Here is a 25,161-nt window from a genome sequence, read left to right on the forward strand (position 1 = left end):
CAAAAAGGCATGCTAACCTTCCGGTGTTTACCGCACGAAAATAAATGACGTCACAATGCAAATCAACGGTAAACACGCAATATGGCCGCCCAATTTTTCTGCTACAGTAAGCACGCAAATTTGCTTACCGTTAAGCAGGGCTATGAAATTGGGCCCTGGAATCATTCTTGTATAAATGTAGCCTTTTGCCAAGGCTTTCGTGGCTTAGGCAGCTTCATAGAGCTGCTATCCCAAGTGACTGGAAGGAGAGACCACACCTCGAGTGGCCCAGCACGAGGGCCTTTTACAACTCAATTACGGTTTCTTATCTTTTTCTTTATAAATCTTGACTTTTGCTTCCAAATCGGTGTGCGTCAGCATACTTTAAACAGTTATGCACACTGCCTGGTAAAAAAAAAATCTAAACTTGGATCGGTTTATAAAACAGTTTTGGGAAAGTCCATTTTTTAATTGGATAATCTTGCCGCACTTTGCATACAAGTTATGAATAATGCACAAGTCATAATTCATAAATAACCGCAAATAGGTCCTTTGCCACTCTTCCAGTCACCTGGGATCATGGCTATAGGGAGCTGTCTAAGCCACGACGGCCTTGACAAAAGGCTAGTATAAATGGAGAAAAACCCGGTACAATATACACATATTGGATGCATATTTGCAATATTGCAAAATATAACGTGAAATCTGGACTATTCCATTTCACGAGATGAAACTGATTGGAATGGAAAAAAACAGGTATCACAGAGTGATTTTATTCTGTGACAATGCACAAACAATGCATTCATTATTTGTTTTGTATACCTCACACATCCTTGTCATTTGAAAATGTTATCCTTGTCATCTGAAATTTACTCACAATAAACACAATATAGATCTGGAAACTCGTTCACCAAGCCAACACAAAAATATGGATGATTCCATAAATACAGCGACTTTGTATGCCGACCTTGCCTCACTTGAACAAATGGGCGGAAAACACCTCTCTTGAGGCCATGCAGCAAAGTGTCCATAAGTTACCCATATTGGACTCCAATATTAAATTATGGAGTGTCGGAATAAAAATACATGGGAAAATAGTGGATGACACGTGATGCGTGTTCTACCAATCAAATGACAAGGATCTGTGGTTTACGATATAGGATACAGAGACTCCGAGAGAACAACAAACATGATAAGGAGTTATTGTCATCAGAACATTTCACGACGACGACGCCACACCAGGGAAAGCTTAACGCTACTGGCTCATTTCTGCTTGAGTTCTTGTTTGACACATGCCTTGAATCCCTGCCAGCCTACTGGCTTCTGGAGGTGTTCCTGGGATTACAAAAATGGCAGAAAGTAAAAATAAATGTCAGATTATGGGATTTGAGGCATTGCATGGTGAGGTATCAATATATATTTGGTATGCGGTAACACCATGTGTGTGTGTCTCCTGACGATGACTAGAGAAAGCTAGTTGAAATGTTGAGACCAATAATAATTAATAATTTAATAATATTTTTATAATTTAATTTTTTTTTTTTTTTTTGGGGCAGCTAAGAGCTGAATTGCGAAGGACGCGGCTACACGTAATCGAGAAGCTGCCATAATGACCACGGAGCACAGCCAATTTCGAAAGTATTTGATTTTTTCCCCCGAGGGAGGAAAACCGGATGGTCTGGAAAACCCTCGTGACACAGCAGAGAATCAACGCACAACTCAACTCACATGTGGCCCCGGCCGGGAATCAAACCGGGGTCACCTTGGCGAGAGGCGAGCGCTTTACGCACAAGCCAACCATGCCAATAAGAACTCACTCCACGGTAGTGAAGTTAATAATATTTCACTATCGATTTACTACCTTCCACCAGGTAGCAGTTAAAAAGCAGGACAGTTCTAAAAAAAAAAAGAGAAGTCTCCCGAACACTGAAAATCTACTCTGTGGTAGAGTGTATAGCAAGAAAGCACTCTAAAGCACAAAATCCACCTTGCAAGTAGACAAACACATGGTGTTAACGCAAAAGCAAATATACATTAAATGTCAGATTGATCCTACCTTTTTACAAAATCTTTTCAAACAATTTGTGATTAGAAAATGGCAAAAAATCAAAACAAAAAATGTCAGTTTAATACAACATTATATAAAACAAATCACACTTAGAAAAGTAAGAAAAACATAATTCTTGAGCAGAAATCGGAAGTTATTTTTCACAAAGATAAAATCTATTGGTTGTTAATTTCATTTATGTACATGTACACCAAAGGGTTCTTCAAAACTGATCTAATTTGAAAATGAGTCATCAGTTTCCTCTTTTTTTTCCCCTCATCATCTCAATGTTCATTTTAAATTAAGTAGGAGGAAACAGCCATCTGTTGTGCTAATGCTGGGAAATTAGCGCGCAGATTAAAGGCAGTGGACACTGTTGGTAATTACTCAATATAATTATTGGCATAAGACCTTTCTTGGTGACGAGTAATGGGGAGCGGTTGATAGTATAAAACATGGTGAGAAACAGCTCCCTCTGAAGTGACATAGTTTTCGAGAAAGAAGTAATTTTCCACGAATTTTATTTCGAGACCTCATATTTAGAACTTGAGGTCTTGAAATCAACCACCGGAACGCACACAACTTTGTGTGATAATGGTTATTTTTCTTTAATTATTATCTCGCAACTTCGATGACCGATTGAGCTCAAACTTTCACAGGTTTGTTATTTTATGCATATGTTGAGATACATCAACTGTGAAGGCTAGTCTTTGACAATTACCAATAGTGTCCACTGCCTTTAAAGTGAATGTATACCTTTGGTAATTCACTATAAAAGTACATGACTATTACAAACTTAATTGGTAAGCAGAACTGCAGCTGTTGATAAATGTATCATTTTGAGAAAATATTTCTGCATGAAATGTTTATCAGATGTGTACTTCAAGTACGGATGCGAATGTATTTTTGACAATGTATGTAATAATAATTTCTTGTTTAATATCCTTTTCTTTGTTAACTTCTACTTGATGTAATTTTTTTAAACATATGATGTTGACATGTGCCGTTCAGTTTTTAACTGCGAGACATGTTTTAATAAACCATTTTTGAATTGAATTGAATTGAATTGAATTCTTTCTGCGTGGACATAACCGCTCCAGATTTTCAGCAATATCTATAAAAAACACTATAGCCTTTTGAAATTAAATTTTTACAGGTTAGCTTTATTGTATATTACACTTATATAATGTAGGATCATAACAATCACACAGATCCACAAACCAAAGGTAACCATTGCATTTAAAGGTAACTTGTGAAATTGGAAAGAAAAGTAAAAAAGAGAAGAATTGTAACAGGAAAATTAACATAATAAGGTGTATCAAGAAGAATTATGTGCAAGTCAAGAAGATAAATAAAACAAAATTATCCTAGAGCACATTATAAAGGGAAGGTAAAACATCCTGACTAGGTCTGAAGGTTCTAAAAATTTAGTTTCGCTGATGAATATTTAGGAAAAATAGTGACAAGAGGTTATTTTTTATTAAGGCCTGGGTGACTCAAAGTTGCGACTATTGATCGCTGTGTCAACTACCTGGTTAACCATGCTGCCACGACTACTATTATAAACTTGAAGTGTAGTAGTGAATTTCACTAGTAACCCACGCCTTATTGTCATTGTCTGTTCCGATACATTGTTGCATCAAAAAGGTAACTTAATGCAGTAACATCCATTGCAATGAATGCTTAAATTTCACCATAAATTTTACCACCTTGAGATCCTCAATCTTTGGTTTTGAAAAGTCACAAATAATGTCAAAGTTGCGACTAATTGAAGCACAGGTAGTGATTTTCACTAGTCACCCAATGCCTCAAAGTTATTTCGGGATACATGTACATTTATCAAATACCGTGCATGGATAAAGTTTCATCTTTCATTTAGGAGAAAGCCCAAACAAGTTTTTACCTTCCCATTATACTAATTCTACCACTACCAAGACTTTAATAGGACATAAAATGCAACTACATGTAAGCTTGCAACTGACTTTGCCAAGATCTGGTCGGCTGCTAACATATGCAACTAAAAAGCACAAACTGACTCTTTTATATATTGACCGAAATATCCATTAAAATCTAAAAGCATTAACGAATACATCTTTCTTTAACGACTCCAGACTTCTCAGTTTTGTCTGAGAAACTCATCAGTCAGTGAGCATTTAGGAAGATTCCCTCAACTAGGATCAGCCCGACTCCTGGGATGCATTTTCGCAGTCGTAACCAATAATTATTTTGGTCAATGGCTAGTGGTTAACCCATGGCAAGTTCACAAATTATTGGTTATGACCACGAAAATGCATCCAAGCATACTGCAAAGTGACAACTTGGGGTCGACTGTTGAGTGAGTGAGGATCAGTCGCATAACTAGACGACTACATCATTGGGGTAGTAGGGTGGGTTAGGGGGCGAACAGGGAGGAAACGGGGTTAGGACATAATTAATTGTTGTTTTAGGGGAGGGAAGGGGTCTTTGCATGTATCAAACCATTCATCTGTTTGATCCCTTGTTGGAGGGTAGGGGGGGGGGGCAAGGGTTTGTAACGTCCCTTCACCCAAATATTCATGATGGAGAGTGTATATAGAAGTGTTTTTAGAAGTCATTTGTTTGTCCACATTATGTACTTACCGTCTGTGAATGTGATGCCAATGGGAGGTAAACATAAAAGAGGTGTCAACATGAAGTTAAAAATATATTCTGTTAAGATGCATCGCCTTACTTTGTTTTAACTAGAACAGCGAAGCTGCCATGGCGAGCTGCCGATCGCCAGATTGAACCAATGAAAAACCAATCATTTAATCAACTGATGGTCAAAGGGGTGGAGACATTGACAAGTATGAAGTAATGACCATTTAAGTTTTTCATTGTTTTAGCTCATTCAACTGGAACCAGTGATAAACTCTTTGAGTTTCATCTTTTCATTGTATATTCATGTAAGAAGCATTATTTGATTTAAGTTTCAAGTGAGAACATCCTTGCAATAAGGAGATATGACCATTTAAGATTTTCATTGTTTCAGCTCATTCAACTGGAACCAGCGATGCACTCTTCGAGCTATATCGTTTCATATGCATCTATATGTTAGAAGCATTATTTGATTTAAGTTTCAAGTCAGTACGCCATTGCAAAAGGAGTTATGACCATTTATGTTTTTCATTGTTTCCGCTCATTCAACTGGAGCCAGCGATGTACTCTTTGAATTTTATTTTTTATTGAAAGCTGTTGCTATTTAGTCAAGGATGTTATTAACTTTCACTTGAGACTCCGATTGAAAATTCCTATCAACTATTAGTAATCCTTGGTTTAAAGGAGACCCACATGAGTTGACGCCAAGGCCTAACATTATTACCTCATGTTACCAACAGCCATGTACAATTGCATGAATTGTGTGTGGCATACACAAATGTAATAGTTGTTTAAACTTGAAACATCATAATTTGTCAACGTTTGCCTTGAGAATAACTATCCTACACTAGGGGGTCTTTTAGCCAAAAGTGGGGGTGATGCAACTTCGAATGAAAAATTAAAAAAGTACACCACTTTTTCTTGGTCAAGGAGTTCCACAGAAAGATATAGACAAATCCGGGCGCACACCGGGTGCGCAGGTGTTGAGCACCGCGCGCCATTTGCTGCGGTGTCTTCAGTGTATAGATTGTGCACAAAAAGACACCGCAATTTTAAACAATTTCAATAGAGGGCGCTACCAATTTTGTTTCGTCGGATTGGTTTATAGATAGTTCCCACACAGTGTTTAAGGCACTGAACACGTTGTACTGAACATACATGTATGCATAAAATAACAAGCCTGTGAATATTTGGACTCAATTGGTTCTTAAGTTGCAAGAAAATTATGAAAGTAAAAACAACCTAAAAAGGTTACGGAGAGTAATGAGCAATAGGGATTGTGAGAAACGCTGAAGTAAAACAGTTTTTGCGAAAGAGGAAATTTCTCGCTCAAATAATAAAAGACTTTATAGGCGGATGAAAACACACAAGGGTTTTTTACTTTCATTATTCTCTTGCAACTTCGATGACCAATTGAGTCCAAATGCATATTATGTTGGGATACACCAAGTGAGGATACTGAACGTGTCCAGTGCCTTTAATAAGTACCGTAACAGCTTGAGGTTCCAATCATAGAGACAACAGATTAATGCTCTTAAACCATGACCATACAAGTGCAATGACTGTCCCATTATTTGTATTGTTATTAAACAGGAGAGTGCATTTATAGGTGAAAATGGCTGTCAACACCACCCTGTAAAGTAGGTCTGCAAGAAACCAAACAACAGAAGTCTGTCAACTAAGCTCTTGCACCGTGACCATCAAAACTGCCAGCTACAAGTACGTTGACTGTCCATTGTTATTATTACTCGGTCGACGACATTTCCTTTCTACATGGAATGTTTCGACGCACAAGTATTTCCAATGCTCAGTCAATCAGTGTGTTTAAAAACTACTTACCCTGAAGCCACGGTGGATCCTGTTTTTCATCACTCCCAGGAACTCGTTCTGACTCAGTTTACCATCGCCTGTCAACGAGAATGAAGTTGCATCAGAAATGATCAGAATGCTCAGGTGAACATATTCAAGACCTAATTGTAAACCATCTGGTCAACCTCGACCCTGACATTCAAGAAATATCTGCTGTGTACCCGCAGTCACTTGCAGCTCTTCACAAGTTTGATTTCTCAGAAGCAAATACATTCAAGTTAAAGGCAGTGGAAACGATTGGTAATTACTCAAAATAACTATCAGCATAAAACCTTACTTGGTAATGAGTAATGGGGAGAGGTTGATAGTATAAAACGTTGTGAGAAACTACTCCCTCTGAAGTGACGTAGTTTACGAGAGAGAAGTAATTTTCCTTGAATTTGATTTTGAGAATTTGTGGTCTCGAAATCAAGCATCTGAAAGCACACAACTTCGTGTGACAAGGTTTTTTTTTTATTATTATTATCTCGCAACTTCGATGACCAATTGAGCTCAAATTTTCACAGGTTTGTTATTTTATGCATATGTTGGGATACACCAAGTGAGAAGACTGGTCTTTGACAATTACCAATAGTGTCCATTGTCTTTAATTCCTTGTACATTTAGGAGAATGTGTGATATTGATTGACCTGCAAGAGTGAAACTATTTCAGTGTCAAGGTCCTACATGTACAGGCTTTAATAATAATACTGGCTTCTTAAAGACACTGGACACTATTGGTAAATGTCAAAGACTAGTCTTCTCACTTGGTTTGTCTCAACACATGCATAAAATAACAAACCTGTGAAAATTTCAGCTCAATTGGTCATTGAAGTTGCGAAATAACTATGAAAAAACAAATCCCACTTGTCACACAAAGTTATGTGCTTCCTTTATGGGTCTCAAAATCAAATTTGTGGAAAATTACTTCTTTCTTGAAAACTATGTCACTTCAGAGGGAGCCGTTCCCCACAATGTTTTACACTATCAACCTCTCCCCATTACTCGTTACCAAGTAAGGTTTTATGCTAATAATTATTTTGAGTAATTACCAATAGTGTCCACTGCCTTTAAATAGCATGCATATCAGTCACTCAGTGTTGCTTAAAGGGTCTATGTACTTTTTGTAGGACAAAAAACACAATGTCTACAGATTTACACTCAACTTCCCTGAAAGCTTCCCTGAAAATATTAGTTGCTGAGGTGCTGTAGTTTTTGAGAAACGAGTAAAACAATGTCATGAAAATAATTTTCGTCTCAGTGATCATGAGACAAAAATTATTTTAGCATGTAAAAACGTATTTTCAAGAATTGTGGTACTCATTTCTCAAAAACTACAGCACCTCAGCAACTAACATTTTAAGGTACGCTTTCTACTATCATTATCTTCGAACGTTTAATGTAAATCTGTGGACATTGTGTTTTGTGCTACAAAAAGTACCCAAATCCTTTAACATAGAGTATTTTCCTGCAAGGTATGTGGGGCTACGTTTTGAATTATGAGACCTTAGGAATTTCACATAGCACTTTGTATTGTGGCGCAATATGCTGCCAATCAAACCAGGAACACCAGGGAAAACCCCATCTCTTTTTGATAAGTCCTCTGGGTTCTTTTACGTGCGATACAAAACACACCAGACCAAGGGTTTTACCTCCTTCAAAGGACAAAACTAGTTGCTCTAGGACAAGATACATCCAATTCAATTCAATTCAATTCATTAAGGTTTATTAAAAATAGCACAAAATACACGACAGAAGTTAAAAAGACTTAAATTGGCGTGTTTACATACATTATTGCAAACAATGACAAAAAACACAGACTTAAAAGAAGAGAAGGAAAGCTCCAGGCATGAATGCACAAAAAAAGATAAAAATTCGATTAAATTTGATAAACATTTGATAAAACTGATAATTCATTATTATTAAAAATTACAAAAGACAACAAACTCTGACTTAACAAGGAGAAGAAACTGTAGGCATGAATGCACAAATTAAAAAAAATTTGATCAAATTTGATAAACATTTGATAAAACCTAACCCAACTGTTAGAGATACTTGTTGATGAAGCCACAAATTTGATAAACATTTGATAAAACTTAACCCAACTGTTAGAGATACTTGTTAATGAAATCACCGATTATTATACAGTCTCACTAAAGCTGGAACACTAGACATTTTATATCTCTGAGTTCTCATTAGGGGCAAGTGAATGTTGTGTGAGTTTCTTAGTCCAGTGCGGGAGAGTGTTTGGCGTTCAGGGGGGAACAAATCTCGGTGTCGTGTTGAGATTGTGATAGATTTGGCAAAGTCTGTAAGTATTTCAGTTCTTCTTAATGCAAGGGAGGGAATACCAATATCTATCAGGATACATATTGATTTCCTTCTTCTTCTACATTACACAACAGACAGGACCAGTGGTTTTTATGTCCAATCTATAAAGGAAACATTAGTTTCCTGGACCCTTGCTCTTAGACAAGGTAGACTTTGATTTCCTTCTTCTTCATACTTCAATAATTTTGTGATGAAATTTTCATGTGAAATCCTTCCTGATCGGAAATGGAAAGATGTGTTTGGCGTGATAAAAGTCTCAATTCATCCAGATAAAATAACTATTAAAAAAAGTTGATGAGGCAAAATATCAAACATATGACCACAACTGTGTCATCGTGTTTCAGACTTACTGATCTGCACCTTTTGTATGCATACTAAAACAACAAAGTTTACGGAATCAGTGACATGTTATACCTATAGATCTATTTCCCCAGTGGTTTAAAAAAATTACCAGCGGAGGCTATTTTCACAGAATCAATAAAAATGAATAAATCAATTCCCAAACAAATAGGGAAGTGGTATATTTTGTTTGTAATCAGATACAAAGTTGTGAAAGGTTCTAATATAATGGAGGTAAGCAATAAAAACTATTTGGCAAATTTTTGGGAATGGATTAATGGTACAGGCTGAAACAAGGGTACAATTTCGAGGGGGGGGGGGCAGAACATTAGGTGACTATTTTTTTTAAGGGGGTACTACTGGCTAATTTAAATTTGCATTTCCCTAAAATAAGCTCCTTTTCAACGCTTGTAAATGATCAAAGACGGTCAGGTTGGTGTAGTGGCGTCTTGCCTCGCCTTCCATCTGTTGAACCCTGGTTCGAATCCAACCAGGGGCACTATGTCGATTGGGTTTTCTGTCCCTACCCGACTGCATTGGTGGTCCCCGGAATAATTCTCTGGGGTTTTCCTCCCATATATATATCAGGGGTGAGAGTCATTACAAACGAAAAAGTCTGAAACTTTTGGTAACCCCTGGGGTTATAGATTCCAAGGGTCTTTTGAAAACAGTATCCAAAACACTGGAGAAGTAGACAAATTAGCAGGATTTCTTTATTTGTGGAAAAAAACATTGTCTGATTTTCTTCAACAGGCCGACATAAAAAGTCTGAATTCAGACAAAAGTCTGAACAATCTCATCCCTGATACATCTCAAAGTGAAGTTTCCTCATTGTCTACTCTCTTCGCATTTGGCTTTATTGAGCGTTATTCCAAAAATCAAAATCCAAAATGGCAGATATCCGCTACTAGACATCAAATGAATAATTCAAAATAAATAAAATAATAACGACAAGTTCAAATCAATTCTCACCGTCCATGTCAAATATCTGGAATACTGTGTGGACCACATGTGGATCTAAGAAGTGTCCCGTTGCTATCTGCACAGCTCGCCCAAACTCTCCTGAAGAAACAAGACACAAAAACAAACTCGGTAAAGTTAAGTGGTGTGCCACGGGGGGGAGTTCAATAGGCTTAATTTATAATAGATGGATTGTACAAAGCGTCATCGACCGCCTTATTTGATGATAAACAATCTCAAAACTTGCCTCTACAGTCAAGCCTACCATTTATTTTCCCTTAATCACTTATAGCGCAGTGAATAGTTTTTTTCTCTAGATAACAGTGCTTTATAAGATTTATTATTATTATTATTATTATTATTATTAAAAAGGCATGCGTATAAGCGCTGCGCACAACTCAGCCACTGATAGCCTTTCACGCATGCACATTTCCTCAAAGATGGTGGTCAATGACGTCCTGTGCGATCCATCTATAGCATAGTGATTCAAGTACATGAGCAATGCAATTTCTATTATTTGGCTATATATAATGCTATCTTCTTTGCATGTTTTTGAATGTAATTTCGTTATTGCAAATTCTAGAGAGCTCGAGGTGCACAACAATTTCTGATGTTTTGGTTTTTAACTTTTTAACATTGGCTTAAAAAAAAAAAGAGTTATAATTCTATTAAATTATTGGAGTCTTTAAAAATAGCACAAATCTATCCACCAATAATGTGCTCATGGCACTTGAACAAATAAAAACATTTTTTATTGATTTTCAAGTTTATGAATTATGAGACCCATTTATGCAGCAGCTAAGGTGCTGCAGTACGATGGGCAGCCACTGCCAAAAAACCTGGGTGCGAACCTCTTCTTTTAGTGATAAGTTTTGTGGGTTCTCCTTTAAACGCATTACACAACACACAGGACCTCAGGGTTTTATGTCCCATCTGAAGGGCATAGTAGTAAAGGTTAAAGCCATTGGACACTTTCGGTAAACAGTATTGTCCAAGGCCCACACTTCGTGTATCACAACTTATATATCAAATAACAAACCTGTGAAAATTTAGGCTAAATCGGTCATCGGAGTCGGGAGAAATTAATGGGAAAACCCACCCTTGTTTTCGCACGTTTCGCTGTGTCATGACATGTGTTTACTAAAGTCGAGAATTGATAATGGTTTTAATGTTTTCTCAAACAGTAAAGCATTTCATGGAATAATATTTCAAGAGAAGTCTTTTACCATTACCTTCTCTAAACCCTGTAAGTTATTTGTAAATCTGTGAACTTTTTTTCTTCTTCTCATTTCCGAAAGTGTATAATGGCTTTAAGTGTTTTGCTTTATAAAGACACAAGTTTCAAGACTGGAACTCCAACCGATATACAATAAGCTCTGAAAGTAAAAACTCATATTCAAAGGCCATCACAGTTTATATCCCTCCCTGAAACATCAACCATCTTTTGTCTTTTGGTTAAAGGGAAGGTACACGTTTGGTTATTACTCAAAACAAATATTAACTTAAAAACTGACTTGGTAACTAAATTGGAGAGCTGTTGATAGAATAGAACATTGTGGGAAATGACTCCCTCTGAGGTAACATAGCTTTTGAGAAAGAGGTAATATCTCAGTAAAATAATAAAAGACTTCTAGCTAGAAGTCTTTTATTCCTGTCTGAAAGCACACAAGTTCGTCCAAAAAGGGTGTTTTTTCTTTCATAATTTTTTTAAAACTTCGTTGACCAATTGAGCCCAAATTTTCACAGGCTTGTTATTTTATGCATATATGATGGGATACACCAAGTGAGAAGACTGGTCTTTGACAATTACCAAAGGTGTATCTTCCATTTAAAGAAAATTTAGTCCAGTGAAAGTAGAGTGAGGTTAGTTTTGATCCATGTTTACACGACTTCAAGGAAATTGGTAACCACTGATAATTGAGAGGAAATTATAAACAGTCCAGGATAGAAACAGAAAACTCCCCTCATATCACATATGTTTTACAAGTTACAAGGGTAACTCAAGGTCAGATGTAAAAACATCATGGTCTAGATTTTAACTCCATTTCCAAGAAGTTGTGGGGTAAAATAATGTCCCACTGGGATTAGTGTTGTCTGCAATAAGAGATGTAGCCATTTCAAGGTGCGCTGCACCATAGAACAAGGACCTTCTGGGCACAGGTTCATAAAGCTGCTTAAAGGGAAGGTACTCGTTTGGTTATCGTCAAAGACCAGTCTTCTCACTTGGTGTATCCCATCATGTGCATAAAATAACAAGCCTGTGAAAATTTGGGCTCAATCGGTCATCGAAGTTGCGAGAAAATGATGAAAGAAAACACACCCTTGTTAGACGTATTTGTGTGCTTTCAGATAGGAATAAAAGACTTCTAGCTAGAAGTCTTTTATTATTTTAGTGAGAAATTACCTCTTTCTCAAAAACTACATTACTTCAGAGGGAGTCGTTTCCCACAATGTTTTATACCATCAACAGCTCTCCAATGCTCGTTACAAAGTCAGTTTTGAAGTTAATATTTGTTTTGAGTAATTACCAAACGTGTACCTTCCCTTTAAACAGGAAATATTGCTTTACTGTTGTCTGCTTAGAAGCAGAAATGAGCAGAATACCAGTCACAAATTGTACGTGTGGAAGGGAGGTTTGGCTGGTAACCTTATTTTAGTGAGCATAATTTTGTTGTGCTTTGTTGGTAATTGTCAAAGACCAGTGTTCTCACTTAATGTATCTCAACATATGCATAAAATAACAAACATGTGAAAAATTGAACTCAATTGGTCATTGGAGTTTGGAGAAAATGATGAAAAGAAAAAACACCCTTGTTGGACGAATTTGTGTGCTTTCAGATAGGAATAAAAGACTTCTAGCTAGAAGTCTAGACTTCTAGCTAGAAGTCTTTTGTTATTTTAGTGAGAAATCACCTCTTTCTCAAAAACAACGTTACTTCATCAGCTCTCCAATGCTTGTTACCAAGTCAGTTTTTAAGTTAATATTTGTTTTGAGTAATTACCAAACGTGTACCTTCCCTTTAAGTAGCTCTTTAAAATTTGGCCCAGATCTGTTACTACTATATTGTATAACTCATTTTAAACTTGTGGTAATATTTCACTGTTTCAGCGTTGTCAAATAACAATGTCAAAAGAATAAATTCTACACCAGAGTTTTGGGGGAGAATGATGATCATATGAAAATGGGGTTTGGTCATACCTTCATTCATGGGCTGGTCTGCGAAGGTGAACATCCTCAGAACAATCTGAAAGTCATCCAGGTTATTCAAGAACTGAAAGAAGTCCTTGAAGTTCTCAAAGTTTATGCCCTGACAAAAATGGAAAGAAACAATAAATTATGTGAATGTAAACAGGCACTGAACACGTTTGGTAATTGTCAATGACCCGTATTCTCACTTGGTGTATCCCAACATATGCATCAAATAACAAACCTGTGAAAATCTGGACTCAATTAGTCATTAAAGTTGCAAAAAATTAATGAAAAAAAACCCCAAAAACTGTTGTACAAAATAGTGTGCTTTCAGAGGATTCAGTATTTTATTATTTGAGTGAGAAATTTCCTCTTTCACAAAAACAAGGTTACTTCAAAGGGAGTCGTTTCTCACAATGTTTTATACTATCAAAAGCTATCCGTTGCTCGCTAGAAAGGTTTGATGCTAATATATATTTTGAGTATTACCAAACGTATACAAATGGAAGTTTTGCATACATTGGCTTGAGTTTACTAGTCTGACAATGAAATTACAGTCAAATTCCAGACGTGCCCATAATCTGGACAGTGTTGTACCCAAATGTATGTTGTTTGCAGCAGTATTTAGAACATGTGGAGAATTGGCCTTGTAATAATGAACCAAGCAATGCCAAGGATTAAAAGGTTCTAGGAAATTGCTCAAATGTTCTGTACTTCGTTTTCATTAAAACCATGAACCCAAGATGAAAACACTTCTATTTATAAGCTCAAGGCAATCAATCTTGTTCATCTGGTTTTGTTTTTTGATGGGGGGGGGGGGGGGGGGGGATGATAATGGATTGTGACTATATAGGGCTGCTATGGGGCTTCTTTCATGGATGGTACTAATGTTGTATGGATCAATGTGATCCTAGGGATATGGTGGTCCTTGCTAAGTACAGATACGCAGTCTACTTATATCAGAGATGCCGACATTTGCATCTTGCAATAACAGAGATTGCAGTCCACTTATCCATGGAACTTTAATAAGGGAATAAATATGTGCTTGGCCGGTTTTAAACACACTCTGTTTAATACTGGTTGCAGTCATCAGCACCCAGACTGCATCTGGTTTTAAACAGAGTGTTAAATACCGGCCAAGCACATTTTTATTCCCATCATAAACACCTTTTTGGTCAAAAAACATCAAACTTTTAGGTCCAAAAGTAAAAAAAAATCTAAAATTATAATTGTTCACTGAATTCTTTTAACAAAACAACCCTCCAGCTATGAAATGGTAAGGCCCTCTAGTAAAAACTCCTTATAAGGAGATTGGCATGCGCGTCGCGCGTATAGCGATATGTGGCACAGATGTTCCAGCCGTTGCTCTCGACCAATAGGAATGAATATACTGTCTGATATAAACACAGGTGCAAGGTCACGTGTCACGCCCATGTTGAAACACTTCTGACTGTGGTTATATCATCCGTTTAAACACCCCCACATGATTTCCTCTAAACCAATCAAATATAGAGAAACTGTCCCATGTATTTATGAATCTAGTTTATTGCTCCTTGCTTAGACAGAGCTGCAAACATTTGCCCCTTGCATTCGGGGAGATTTTGTACAACATGCTAATGGATCTGAACCTGCCTCTAACCATTGGGCTCAGCTCGATGGTCTAGTGGGGTAACCAAACTGAGGCTGGGCAAAATAATAGTCTGGTGCCATGTTTTCGCAAGGAATGTTAGCATTCCTTACTGTTATGGCAACAGGGAACATGACCAAGAGGGCTGCACTATGATAAAGTTCTATAACTGGTGCTGGTGAAAAGCTATAAATGTTGGAAGAAAAAAACCCTTGACAAAAGGTCATCCATTCAAACAAAACTCAAGATGTTAATAAAATATCTCATATAGTCAAAGAAACTCCGGTTTCAGAAGTTCATCATTCAATCAGTCAAACAATCAAACAATCAATCATCATAGACTATATGCCGCCTAAATCAAAGGTTTGCTCAAATGCGTTGAGGCACAGAGGTAATAAACAAGTTCATCATGAGAAACTGCAGAGAGGAATTATTTCACTTTATCAACAACTGTTTGGCTGTGGTTTAGATCACACCATGACATTTCAGATAAATACTGATTCTCATTTATCGGTAATGACAATGGGGGACTGTACTGTGTTTAGCGGAAGGTATAAAGGAAGAGAGGGCAGATTTAATCACAGCCTAAAAACAGGTTGCAAATTTACATGGAAGTCAAATTGCATTTGCATGAATGCATGACCCCATCGTTCTCTATTATGGTCCTGCGGAGAGACTAGCTGGGAAGTTAATCAGGCCAGAGGTCATCAATCCAACAGACTAAAGCCCCTTTCACACGAGAGCAATTTAGCAAGGGTCCCTTGCTAAATTGTAGCATGGTTGTAAGATTTTACAAAATGCACCTTGTGTAAAAGGACAATAATTTTTGGAGTGTCCAGGGTCCCTTGTTAAATCTTGTCCAACATTGCTACATTTTGCCGGAGGTCAGCGGAAGTTTTGACCAAGGACCTGGGCTACATCCTCATGTGAAAGGAATCTTGTTTATTGAACGACGTCCTAGGTGAAAATGCCCATACAGCGCATGCTATTGTGGGTGCTATCTTGTCCAATCAAGGTGATCAGGATTACCAATTCGTCATATCACTCTCATGGCGCACAAGGGTTGTTAGTTTTTTAACTTTGCAGTGTGAAAGCTCACAAAATCAGTCACGCACGGTGATAACAAATAAACAATACACGCTCGTATATTTTGTAGCAAGGGACCCTAGCTATACTTTTGCCGTGTGAAAAGGGCTTTAAGTACCATGGTCAGTTATCTTTGCAATGACCACCACAGTATGATAAAGTTTTGCTAATAAAGGGGCAATGTTGAATTTTTTAAAATAGACCTTATCGATTGACGTCATCCAACCGCCATCTAAGAGGAAAAATCGAAATTGACCTCTAGGTGATGTGCGCCCTACTGAAATGACGTCATGTACATAGGTCTATTGTGGGTGGGTTGGTCAAAAGAAATAACTCATCAAAACCAAAATTCAGTTATTAAAATAAATCACGTTATTGTACAAAAGAAGTAAAAGGATCTACCTGCTTTAACAATCGAAAAAAGTGGACAAGATAAGCAACTTTTGATTTATAGGTAGGTTTGTCTTGACCTAAGTTTTCTTGGCAAGATACAATTTTCCTTTCTTTCTATTTGGTAGTCGAAACATGAAAAAAAATAGCTAAACCTTGTTCTTGTTTTTCTTCAATCAGATCAACAACTTCATACAAAAACAACACATAATTACAATTGAAGTGTGGACCTGCTTCTAATTTTCATAACTAAGAAATGAAAAAGAAGAAGTAAAACTACTTTGCTAGCCGTCCAAGATGGACAATTTCATTCCTGATTTGACTACAAAGTTGTTCATTTAAGCCAGCATGAGGAAAAGCCATTGAAAATTACTGATGTTGGAGACCTTTGATCTAAAATATTGGGTGCATCACTTAGTTCTTCAGGGTGTTCCTTGTTCTATAGTTACATTTTTCTGTAACAATAGAGCAATAATAGTGTAACAATGTAATGTAATAATGTAAAAGTATGGCTTCTTAAAAGAAGCCATTCAAACAGCAAGGGCACCAAGGCATTTCTCTTTGGCAAAGGGCACCCTATCAAGGAATTGGCCATTTCTACTGGAGAATTTCATCAAGGGCATCAGGCAATTGGACCAGGGGCATGGAGGCAATCACCTTTGTTGCATCCTTTCCTTGGGGCTGGTGAGAGGGTTGGTGAAATCAATCAAATAAAATCAATTTGTTTTTACGTCTTAATGGCCCCGCACAAAGTCCCATGAGTTTTATTCATCAAATGAAATTATCTTACTAACAGTTTGTTCTGCTTAAAGGCACTGGACACTGTTGGTAATCACACAAAGTAATTGTTAGCATAAAACCTCACTTGGCTTTATGAGCAATGGGGAGAGGTTGGTAGTATACTTATAAAACATTGTGAGAAATGGCTCCCTCTGAAGTAATGCAGGTTTTGAAAAAGAAGTAATTTCTCACTTAAATAATAAAAAGACTTCAGGCATAAAGGGTGTTTTTTGTTCATTATTCTCTTGCAACTTTGATGACCAATTGATCCCAAATGTTCACAGGTTTGTGATAATAAGCCTATACGTTGAGATACATCGGTTGAGAGTACTAGCCTTTGGCAATTACCAAAGGTGTCCATCATGCTCTTGTAAACAACTGTTATTGAAAAGTAGAAAAATCAGACCAGGAAGGAAATAACAACAGGGTCATCATTTCAAACTCCATGGTCGTCCCATGATCTATGGTCATCCAAACAACTGTTTTTGTAGATAACAGACCAATGACTCAGTGAAACACCAGGGAGGTATAGGGTGGAAACCAGGGAGGTAGGGTGGAAACCATATATGGAGGTAGGGTGCAAAGCAATCCTGTCTGAAATTGGTCCATTTTTTCTAGCAGTATAGATTGGGCACCCATCCATTATGTAACAGTTAATCTTATAATCAATTAAGCGTAGAGAAGTATATAAGTGTCTAAGCAGCACCCTCAACCTCTGTCCTTGATAGATGATACCACACCAGCATGGAAGATAACAAAAGCATCTAAGTAAATAGTTGTGTACATAATCAGCAGCAGCCTAGTAGTAGGTATCAGTTGGGCCAGTCTAGCCATAGAGGAAGGTCTACCAGAGAAACGCACTGTTCTCCACTGAATGGCAATGCTCTACTACCAAGCTTAGATATGAACAGAAACATTAAAAATCGGCCAACAACTTTTTTTATATCAGTTCCAGTCTCAGTTGCTATGTGATGCTTTAGAGCGGAAACCAAGCACTCAACAATAAATTCATTGCGCAGGAATTGCTGAACAACAAGTTGTAGCCAACAGTGATCCCATAAATCACTACATTTCTTCCTGGTTCTGATGTGAAGCCACCCCTAGAGAATTCTCTGACTGTTTCACCCAAGTGCCACTATGATGACGATATGCACGCATGGCTGAAGTAACTCCAACACTAACACAGTTGGTTCAGGAAGTGGACACAAAGGATCTGAACTTTTTTAACACAATCTTCAGTGTCCAATACACAGTGGTGTGAGAATTGTCATTGACACAATTGCTGAGTGCTTAATCTGACTCTCACAAGATCGAAAGAAAATTTGTATTCAAGGCTTCACTTTCGCTGAATATTTAATGCTGCTATGAGTGACGACGTCATTGCTTTTATGATCACGGTACTACAGCTAGGCAGGTGCTTGAGGGATATAAGTGGACTACACCCAACACTTTGAATTTCAAAGTAGTGGGCTTGGATGTTTTCTTTCCTCAACGACTCAACGTGTATGTTTTATTCAAGCAGTGATTATATCATGTAGGTTCCTGTATATGCGGCTATTATGATACTCTAACAGAGCACAATATATTATTTGCAGATTCACGGATTAAACACCCATGCGGACGCTAGATGAGTATCCCATGATAAGTCCACATAGTACTGAGTGCTACCATTTACCGGACAATCAACCTTCGTGATTAGTATTCTGCTCAAGACCTAGTTTTCACCAGCTGGTGTTGAGATTTGTGACATCGCACTATGATTACCGTACAACAGCCAGGATCTAGGAATATCACCATCGCATGCGTATTCATGGTTTGACTCAGTGACAACTTGACAATTGTTATTGATTGTGACACACAGTGGCTATTCACACCACAGTACAGAGGGTCTGTGTGGTCTGCATTTGGTGGCTTCACAGTACTGAGAACAAACTTCACCATGGAGGGTGAGGAAAATCGAACGGAGGAGGAGGTGACCGACATTGTCTTCAACATCGTTGGGGCCTGTGCCTGGACTATAACGACCGTGTTGATTCTGTTTTTTAACACCATGTGCCTGATCATCCTACCAAAGGTTGGTGAGTTCCACCATTCCACCAGGATCTTCTTACAATCCATGACGGTTAGTGATCTGATGCTGGGTGTATTCTTCTACTTTCCAATGACAGGGATTTGGCTGACAGGGTCGGGAGTATGGCCGTATGGGGATGCATTGTGCTATATCCAAGCATGGATGATCAGACAAGCACTACCGGCGTGCTCCATATCTCTACTGCTGGTAACAACAGACCGTTACATCGCCGTCGTTTATCCCCTCAAGTACAAGACCCTACTAACATCACGACGAGCCAAAATCATAGTTTGCATACTCTGGATTATGACCAATATCTACACATTGATATTGACAGCATTATCGCAGTGGAAGAATAAATACAATGACGTACTCTTCCTTTGTCAATTTGGAGAAACAACCAACACCCTTGCAGCTTTCATCGTAACAGTGCTAACGCTATTCGTCGTCGTGGTTATCATTCTGATGTACGTCCAGATACTTCACATCGCACGGAGTCAAGTATCGCGGATTGCAACACAGCACCATCTTGTCACCATCGATGGTGAGTGGCAATCACCACAAATCAACCGCAAGTCTTTCACCACAATCTTCATAGTCACCATGGTTCTTTTCGTCGGCTGGCTTCCATCCATTGCTATGGGACTCATGAGGAAAAATTTCTCTCCGCAGTTGCGAGTCTCCAGCCAGATACTGTTGGCGTCAGTGAGTTGGTTAAATGTTATAGTGTACTATGTAAGGAACAAGGCTTTCAGAGGAGCTGGGCGAAACTTCCTCTTAAAGATAACCAGGAACTGTTGTGGATACTATAATAAAAAACCAACCTACACTACAGGACACAATAACAACAGTATTTAAAACATTGAATCCAGTGGAGTGCCTCGTTTGTGATAGAGGATCAACTGTTTATGTACTGTTAAAAAACTCTTCAAAGACAGTGGGAAAAATACTTTGAGAATGTGCAAATAGTGTGAGTATTCAAACATTAGGTTTTCCCACACATTGAGTCATGTATGTGTAATGGGAACAGAAATCCTGCACTTAAACAAAGCCAAACATTTGACTCATATGACTCAAGACGTAAGGCTTACCTGCTCTATTGCCTAAATAACTAACTTCTTTTTTTGTTTTATCAGGAGTGGATAGTGTGTGGGTAGTGTGTGATATTTGCAAATGGTAGCAACCATGGCGTAAACAATTTTTAACTTCAAAATTCAAGAAGCTTTTTAAACGAAATAGCAAAATTTGATGCAGTTAGTTTAGATTTTGTTCTTGAATTTTGACGTCGTGTCAGGAACATCATGTCAGTATTAAAGCCTGGTTCATACGTCGTGCTAATTGGAAGCAAATTTTGATGACAGAGCTCTGTTGTCACCGCGAACGTTTAGTAGACGTTACCCACAACTCAACTCTTCTGAATTATATGCTGCGCAATTGTGACGTCAACATTCGTATTGCATTCACATTCGCAGGAAGTAAGAATCAAGCTTACGACTAATTCTCAAGAAGCTCAAGCTGTTTAGCATCTGTTATATAACACCCAAGCAGATCCTTGACATTTGATTGGAGGATTGTCCGTCACGTGATAGCAAATAAAAGTACCATTGCACGCTGAGTCACTCACCGTGCTTTTTCGTTCCATCCGAAAAGTACCATTGCACGCTGGCAGCGTGCAATGGTACTTTTCGGATGGAACGAAAAAGCTGAGTAAAAACATCACTGCGTGCGCGTGTCTTTGGTAACGCAGCAGGTGTTACTGCAAGAAGGCATAGTAAAATTACTTGCATTTCAGCTTCTACAGTTGAAATTGTTTGTTTTGAAAGTTGTATCTTTCAATCAAAATGACAAAGATCTACTTGGATGTTATATAAAACAAATAATGAATGTTTTTCATTCGTGCAATGGTGCGAATATGTTCATTCGTTGAAAGCTGGAATGTTCCATTCAACTCGGCTCCGCCTCGTTGAATAGAACATTCCATCTTTCAACTCATGAACATATTCGCACCATTGCACTCATAAACATTCATTATGTGTATATTATTTCACCTATACTTGTCTCCTCCTTATAAAAAAATCAATGTAAAAAAAGTAATCAGAAATTTGAGAATACAGTCTCTGTTCCTCTACCTTACAATAATATGAATGCATGAACACACATGTTACCCAACATCTGACATCAAATGCCTTTATGCAAGGACATTTGAATATGTATGGCATATATGCACCGTACACTCTTCTGTACACCGAAACCAACCATCAATGCTGATTGAAAATAAATTGGAAAACATATCAAATACCATCTTGCTGCATTATGACTGCCTTCAAAACTGAATTGTTGTTCGTGCAAGCAATAAACTAAATAGAGCGAGCTGTATAGCTCCACTTTGTGGTCAGGTTACAGGGAAATATGTAATTCGGAACAACCTATTGACCTCTTTATTATTGTATTCTGAGCAACAACAAAAACATCCCAAACTAACTACAAACAAAACCCCACATTTCAAAAGACACGTTTTCCATGAATCTATCACAATGGTCTGTCAATGGTACAGAATGAAATTTGGGATTTGTGAAATACGACCAAAGTAATTGTTATTGATGAGTCAGTTGTTATTTCTGGTTGTATAGGAAAGATATTTTGGGTCTTTTCCCACTCACAATCTTTAAATTAATCCCGAGGTGCATTTAGATATGCAGGCCTACAATGAAACCAGCCAGTGAACATAAAAAAGGTGGTAGTATTTTTTGAGATAAGAGATATTGCCAAAAATCTGGATTGGTTATATCCACACAGGAAGAACAATCCGTAAAAGGAATACACAGTCTAAAAAATGTTTCATGCAGAAACATTTCTCAGATTGAAAAGTGCCTTTCTCTATAAAGCACATTCCCTAGAATAATTTCTTAAAATGTTATAGATTTACAACAGCTGCAATGCTTCTGAAAGGGAAGGTACACCTTTGGTAGCTGTCAAAGACCAGTCTTCTCACGTGGTGTATCCCAACATAAGCATAAAATAACAACCTGTGAAAATTTGAGCTCAATTGGTCATTGGAGTTGCAAGAAAATGATGACAGGAAAAAACACCCTTGTTGGACGAATTTGTGTGCTTTCAGATAGGAATAAAAGACTTAATTTTAGTGAGAAATTACCTCTTTCTAAAATTGTATGCTACTTCAGAGGGAGCCGTTTCTCACAACGTTTCATACATGTACCATCAACCTCTCCCCATATTACTCGTCACCAAGAAAGGTTTTATGCTAATAATTAATTTGAGTAATTACCAATAGTGTCCACTGCCTTTTATAAGGAAGTTTTTTATGATCATTATTATTTGAAGTAGTTACCAAAAGGTAAACCCTCCCTTCCATTCGGCATCAAAACACTGGAACATTAAATGCTATAAATAAAACAAAAAAGAAAGTCCAAACTCAGGACTTAGTCCTAGGAGATATTAAAAAAAACTTAAAGGCAGTGGACACTATTGGTAATTACTCAAAATAATTATTAGCATAAAACCTTCCTTGATTGTGAGTAATGGGGAGAGGTTGATAGTATAAAACATTGTGAGAAACGGCTCCCTCTGAAGTAACGGCGTTTTTGAGAAAGAAGTAACTTTCCACGAATTCGATGTCGAGATCTCAAGTTTAGAATTTGCGGTCTCAAAGTCAATCATCTGAAAGCACACAAATTCGTGTGACAAGGTTGTTTTTTCTTTCATAGTTATCTCGCAACTCCGACGACCAATCATGCTCAAATTTTCACAGCTTTGTTATTTTATGCATTTGTTGAGATACACCAAGTGAGAAGACTGGTCTTTAACCAATAGTATCCAGTGTCTTTAAGCTTAGTCCTAACTCGAGATAGTCCTAAACTCTTTGTGAAATCTACCCCAGGTATCAAGCCGTTTGATCTCACACACTCAAAAAGTGTAATTAGTCTGTGACCAGGAGAAGAAATTATACCTACACCTGCTTTCATTTGCATGAGCTCCAGACAATGTTATTAACAATTAATCTTACCAAGACCATATGTTGTATGTAGGTCTATGTGTAATGATTTCTTTAAAGGCATTGGTAACTTATCAAAAAAATTAATGACCATGAAAACTTACTTGGTAAAGAGCACTGGAGAGCATAATGATATTAAATAAAACATTGTTAGAAACGACCACTTTGAAGTTACATCATTCTATAGAAGGATGTAGTTTTTCATTTTCAGTTTGTAGATTGAAATTGTGCTCATAAGCTTGTTTACAATTAAATACATCAAAGCTCTGTTCTATCTCTATGACTACATTTACTGTACAAAGTGACACAATAAGAAATCTAGTTTGTGAGTAGTGGAGAAACGCTGGTTTCTGGCTGGACGCTACAATCAGTATGCTCCGAGTCTGACCATCTTCTCAAGTTTGCTCGAAGACAGTCAGAGCAAACGATCAAAACATTGAGAAAAAATCAGCTTTTTTCAGAGCCACAACTTGGTGGTCACCACAAACCTTACTTACTTTCCACACTGCATAGCCTTAAGTCTTCTTATCTTACTGTCCAGGATGGTATTTGTTTAGATTGCCATGATATGTAACTAAAATTCCATCCAAGGTTGCATTAGGGCTTATCATGGATTTCATCCTATCTAGGAGGCTGTACTTGCTGTTTGAATTATCACAAAGGTGAACTACTTATGTACATCCAGAAAACAATTCATCTATGGTAAACACATTTATGGTTTATGGTTTGGTGGAACTGGGGGGGTAAATTCAATGGTCATACCCAACCACGTTTACAATAATACATTTGATGCAGTCTTGCTTTTTAGGTAACCACAGTCTTTCAAACGGCAATGTAATAATAATAATAATAGCGAAGTCTTATATAGCGCACGTATCTACCAAACAAAGTACTCAAGGCAAAGTACTCAAGGCGCTGAGTATATACAAACTTTCAGAAAGGTAATTGCAGTGATCGATTTTGAGACCCAAGTGTTTAGCACTTTACAAGGTGCTACGGCGCATACAACAGCCACAGCCAGGAACAACGGGGCGAACCCCTTCTCTTTTCAAAAAGTGCCCTGGGTTCTTTAACATGCGTTACATAACACATGGGACCAACAGCTTTACGTCCCATCCGAAGGACGAAGCAATGGTTGAGTGTTTTGCTTAAGGACACAAGTGTCACGGTTGGGGATCAGTCTAACTACCACAAGAACATCTGTGAACTTTGGATATCAAGCAAAATGTTCTTTTGATTCCTATCACAAACCCTGAACAAAAAATTAAACTTTTGTGCAGTGAAATGTGTTTTACTAAAAACAAAACAATGAAAAACATAATTTACAGGGTTGCCCTTAACCTTTTTCAGTGACAAACCTGCAGGATCAATTAGCTTGTCTTTATAGCAACCAGACATGTGAGTAACTAGCCATGAAAAAAAGAGGAAAAGAGATAACCAGGCAAGCAAAAAAAGAGGAAAAGAAAATTTTCCTATACTTTTGTACAAAGTGAGTTAAGGAAAAAAGAGGAAAATCAAAACCCAAAAAGAGGAAATCAGTTGAAAAGAGGAAGTCTCTCTGCCTGAGCAAGTCACCAAGCTTTTTCACTGGGCCATGGCCGAGTGGTTAAGAGCATCGAATTCAAGTTCTGGTGCTGATTCACCGGAGTGTGGGTTCGAATCCCGGTCGTGACACTTGTGTCCTTGAGCAAGATACTTTACTATAATTGCTTCTCTTCACCCAGGGGTATAAATGGGTACCTGCGAGGGTAGAGGTTGATATTGTGTATGAAAAAGCCACAAGCGCCTTACAGGCAGCTCAGGGCTGTATACTCCCTAGGGAGCTGAGAAACATTACAGGGATGTTATTGGCCCTATGACCAGGGCACTAATGTAAAGAGCGTTG

At 37.7% G+C, this 25,161-nt stretch overlaps 2 protein-coding genes across 2 annotated transcripts in view; one reads left to right on the forward strand and one right to left on the reverse strand.

The window, feature by feature from the left end:
* Positions 1–88: 88 nt before the first annotated feature.
* The window catches only part of LOC117293375 (calcium uptake protein 3, mitochondrial-like), a 64,382-nt gene continuing 39,309 nt past the window's right edge, over positions 89–25,161 (reverse strand). Inside the window, exons 10-13 of the mRNA XM_033775674.1 lie at positions 13,320–13,428; positions 10,133–10,222; positions 6,482–6,549; positions 89–1,314 (exon numbers count right to left, since the gene is read on the reverse strand). Of these exons, the coding sequence (XP_033631565.1) occupies positions 1,243–1,314; positions 6,482–6,549; positions 10,133–10,222; positions 13,320–13,428 (339 nt within the window). The 3' untranslated portion in view covers positions 89–1,242. The remainder of the gene's footprint in view (positions 1,315–6,481; positions 6,550–10,132; positions 10,223–13,319; positions 13,429–25,161) is intronic.
* Positions 19,042–20,860, forward strand: LOC117293374 (probable G-protein coupled receptor 21). The gene has a single exon (XM_033775673.1). It carries the CDS (start codon positions 19,133–19,135, stop codon positions 20,120–20,122), a length of 990 nt encoding a protein of 329 aa, XP_033631564.1. The 5' UTR covers positions 19,042–19,132; the 3' UTR covers positions 20,123–20,860.

This window comes from Asterias rubens, chromosome 8, assembly GCF_902459465.1.
Source record: "Asterias rubens chromosome 8, eAstRub1.3, whole genome shotgun sequence".
NCBI lineage: Eukaryota > Metazoa > Echinodermata > Asteroidea > Forcipulatida > Asteriidae > Asterias > Asterias rubens.

Excerpts from the sequence above, each read along its gene's own strand:
- LOC117293374 (XM_033775673.1), top strand. The coding sequence starts at position 19,133 with ATGGAGGGTGAGGAAAATCGAACGGAGGAGGAGGTGACCGACATTGTC.